This window comes from Nycticebus coucang, chromosome 12, assembly GCF_027406575.1.
Source record: "Nycticebus coucang isolate mNycCou1 chromosome 12, mNycCou1.pri, whole genome shotgun sequence".
Taxonomy (NCBI): domain Eukaryota; kingdom Metazoa; phylum Chordata; class Mammalia; order Primates; family Lorisidae; genus Nycticebus; species Nycticebus coucang.
In genome coordinates this window covers 16577229-16580926 of record NC_069791.1, presented here as the reverse complement: position 1 = coordinate 16580926, position 3698 = coordinate 16577229, and the positions used below count along the sequence as shown (strand labels likewise).

General features: G+C 55.7%; 1 protein-coding gene across 5 annotated transcripts in view; it reads right to left on the bottom strand.

The window, feature by feature from the left end:
• Positions 1 to 137: 137 nt before the first annotated feature.
• FMNL3 (formin like 3) overlaps positions 138 to 3698 on the bottom strand; it is a 74162-nt gene continuing 70601 nt past the window's right edge. For 3 of the 5 annotated variants that reach the window (XM_053555395.1, XM_053555397.1, XM_053555398.1), the window contains 6 exons: positions 3222 to 3382; positions 2827 to 2928; positions 2394 to 2486; positions 2022 to 2145; positions 1770 to 1886; positions 138 to 1205 (listed from right to left, as the gene is read on the bottom strand). In XM_053555395.1, coding sequence (XP_053411370.1) covers positions 1795 to 1886; positions 2022 to 2145; positions 2394 to 2486; positions 2827 to 2928; positions 3222 to 3382 — 572 coding nt within the window. In that variant the 3' untranslated portion in view covers positions 138 to 1205; positions 1770 to 1794. The remainder of the gene's footprint in view (positions 1206 to 1769; positions 1887 to 2021; positions 2146 to 2393; positions 2487 to 2826; positions 2929 to 3221; positions 3383 to 3698) is intronic. The other 2 variants (XM_053555396.1, XM_053555399.1) reach the window with 1 other exon arrangement.

Sequence of the window (3698 nt, the reverse complement as noted above, 5' to 3'; positions counted from 1 at the left end):
TCAGTGATTCTTTTGTCTTCTCCCTGTGTTACTGGGACAGGCGGGGGACTGGACAGCTATGTGCAGGCCCAGCAGAGGGCACTAGTATCTCACAGTGGACCTGCCTCCCTTTGTGTGGCTGGAGCCCACCCACCCTGGTTCTCCTTCCCCAGGCTTCTGAACTCCTCACCCCAGATTTCCTATCCCCACAGTTCAGGTGATCCTGCATGGCCACCCCCAACACACAAAGCTCAGAAAGAGGAGACAGACTCAGGCCTTGTGCTTTAAGCCTTTGTTGGGAGAGGGAAAGTCTGGGTTTATGTACAAGAGAGGGGAGGTGATACATGTACAAAAAGAAGTGGGCCCCCACATTCCCTTCTAGGGGCAGAGAGGAAGCTGGCAGGGAACTGTGCTGCAAATAGTTAAGACCACCATGATGCTTCCTGCTTCCTGCAAAAAAATACCTAGCTGAGGAAAGAAGGGAAGGATGATGTTGGTATACCCTTTCTCCAGCTGTCTGCAGAGAAAACCTTTGCTCTTCTACCTTGGCAAGGACTGTGTCAGCTTAGAATGAAATGGGTCAACAGCCAAGGGTATAAGCAGTGAGCCTGGTTTCTCTCCTCTACCCTTATCAGCAGGGCACAACTGGGCAGGGTCCAGGCTTAGAAGGGCCTCGCTCCTGGTAGGAAATGATCCCAGAATGGCAGTGTTCCCTAAGCCTGGATACTTCTAGATCAGGGCTGACCATCGGCCTGCAAAAAGGAAGGAAACAAAAAAGAAGGGATAGTTGCTCTTTCCTCTCATCCCTCTGGGCTTTATGGGAAAGGGACGTAGGTGCCTCTGTAAAGGCTAAAGCTGGAAATGGTTTTTCCCAGCCCCAAGCTGATCCTTGCAGACCCTTCAGGAAATGAAGCTGAAGACCCTGGGGGCAAAGTGCAGTACTAGAGGCACCAAAGGTGTGCCAGCCCCTGCAGACCTAGTGCCCATGGTGGCACGGGTAAGATCCAGCCTCGAGAGCTAAAGGGAAATGATTAAGCAGCACAGCCCTCTGCTGGGCCCTGGGCTGACCCCAAGGCTCCAGGTCTACTGGTTGGATGTGCAGGACTCAGGATTGAAGTGCTTCTGCCTTCTAGAGGCTCAGTGGGGGCCTGGAGCCCGAGGGGGTCCGCTCTGTGGTGCAGCACTCCTGACTTGGTGGCGAACAACAATGGGCTGGCAGTGGAGACCTGTGAATAGAAAGGGAGGCTAAGCCAGGGCAGTGACTTCAGTTGTAGCCCCACAGGCAGGGCTGGGAGGAGGAATCTCAGGGCTTGAGGGGTACAGGAGGAGACTGCTGGGACTCTGGGGCACTGGACAGTAGGCAGAAATAAAGACCCTAGAAATAAGAGACCCTAGGCTAACTGGATGTCAGGAAACAGATCAAGGGACATCTAATTGCCCCGGGGCATAAGCTACTGTCAGCTTTCTGGAAGAGGGAATCTGAGAACAAAGGATCCTGGGCCCAGGAATGGAGCTGCAGCCTTAGTGATCACAACTGTAGGTTGGTCCTGCCTGCTCTGGCCCGGCTCTCAACCCTGGCCTGGCAACTCCTTGCCCCTTAAGTCTTAGTAGAAGCCAGGACAGCATTAGTGGGAGAGAGACCAGTTCCCTGAGGGTACATGCAGGGGATAAGCCGCTCTTCTTAGAGCGCGGGCATGCAAGGAGACTGCAAGTCATGCAGGGAGGTGTCTGTTGGCTCTCAACAGGAGTCCCCGGAGATGTGCATGCAGGAGGGCTGTGGTGCCTGGTACCTGGCAGGGGCCCCAGCCTTGGGGGTTAACAGTTTGACTCATCATGGTGGGCTGCATCACAGAAGAAGCGTGAGCCCCGCTTGGCAGTACGGGCCGTGAAAGGGACACTCTTCAACACTGGCCCAGGAGAGAGACACGGTGGTCAGCCCTCATGGGAGAGGGGGGCAAGGGAGGAAGGCCCCAATGGGAATGGGCTGGGTTGCACTTTGCAAGTTGGATCCAACTGCCAGATCTCAGGGAAAAGGGACCCACCTGTGATGATATCCTCAATGGTACCATCCTTCCCCTCATAAACAGGCCGGTGCTCCTTGGCCTGGCGCCGCCTCAATTCTGCAATTAGCTCCTGCTGTTGCCACTTATTCCGCTGGGATGGGGTCTAGGATTTGGAGAGGGAAGGGACACTGACCTTACCTGAGACTGGTTCCTGCCCATGATGCAGCCTGAGGACATCCTGGCTGTGTACTGCTAGGAGTCCCCTTCCCAAAGCCCCTCTCTCCAGCCATCAGACCCTGGCCCTCAGGCTCTCTGGGTGGTCTCGCCACCCATTTCATCTCCCTAGCTCTGTTCCAGCCCCCAATCTTTTGCCCTATCTTCCTCCAGTCCCTAGCTCTTGGTCCCACCCACCTTGGCATCCAGTTTCTTGGCTTCCTGAGCCAGCTGCTTCTCTCTCATTACCTCCTCCTGCTTCTTACGGGCTTCATTCTCTTGTTCTGCTTCCTAACAGCCATGGAAGGTGGGTGGGGGGTGAGGCTCACACAGGCTTTGAGGGGAGGGGTTAACACTGAGGGTGGAGAGTGGGTGGCAATAGGACCAACTAACCCCAGGTGGCCAGCCTCTGGAGGGGTACTTCCTGTCCCAAACAATGACAGGAAGGGCCTAGGCCCCCACCCTACCCACCAGTTCACAGCTGACCTAAGAGGTCTGCTACCAGCTTCCATTGCTCCCTCCCCAATACTCAGGAGCTGTCAGGAAAGGACCATGCTTGAAGCCCTGGCCTCTCTCCCACAACCAGTTTTCTCTCAGTCAAACTCCTCTTTAAAAGCTCTCTTTGCCTTACCTTGTAAGAACGAATGAATCGAACAAATACTGGGAAGAACACAGAAGGAGGCGTGGTCTTGGGACTCTCACCAAAGTAGCGCACAACTGCATTATACGCCTCCTGGGGAAGGGGTGGGCAGGAGGGGTCAGCCTAGCAGGAAGAAGTCCAGCTCTCGTAGCAAAGACAGGAGGCCTATGTGAAGCAGGGCCCCAGGCCAATGGAGGAAAAGCAACCACCCAAGCCCATGAGCTGGAGAGAACCTGGACTCCTAAAGCTCCCAAGAGTCCATGACCCCAGAGGTGGCTGCCTGCCACCCCCATAGCCCTCTCACCTCACAGCCAGCCAGCTGCTTGGTAAAGAACCAGAACTAGGCCCACCCAGAGGGGACTCCCACCCTTGCCCCCTTCGCTTGCCTCTGCTGTCTTGGCATCTCGCTGGAGCTTGTCCAGTTTGCCCTCATTGGTGCTCAGGAAGTTCCGTAGGACACTGTTGTCATGGATGCTGCACTCCCGCCGTATCAGCTCCATGCCCCGGCCCAGCTCCTTCACATCCAGCAGCACATTCTCCAGGGACACTGTGGCCACCAGAGGCCTGGCTGAAATCTACCCAGGGCCTGGCAAGCCCACCTTCCAGCTCAGGGCTCTAGTGAACTCTGGCTGTCCCTCAGCATAGGCTTCCTCAGGTTCTCATGCCCATATGGACATAGAGAAGTGTACACCAAGCCAGCTGCACTCTCACAGGAAGGGAGCAGAGACTGTGAGCTCGTGACCCCAATGAAGGAGGCAGCTAAGGAAGGCAAGACAGACCGCTGCTCTGGGAAGTGCAGCTGCCTCAGGCCTGCTACAGCTTTCATGGGTGAGGCATAAACAACAGCTACCTTATGTCTGCAG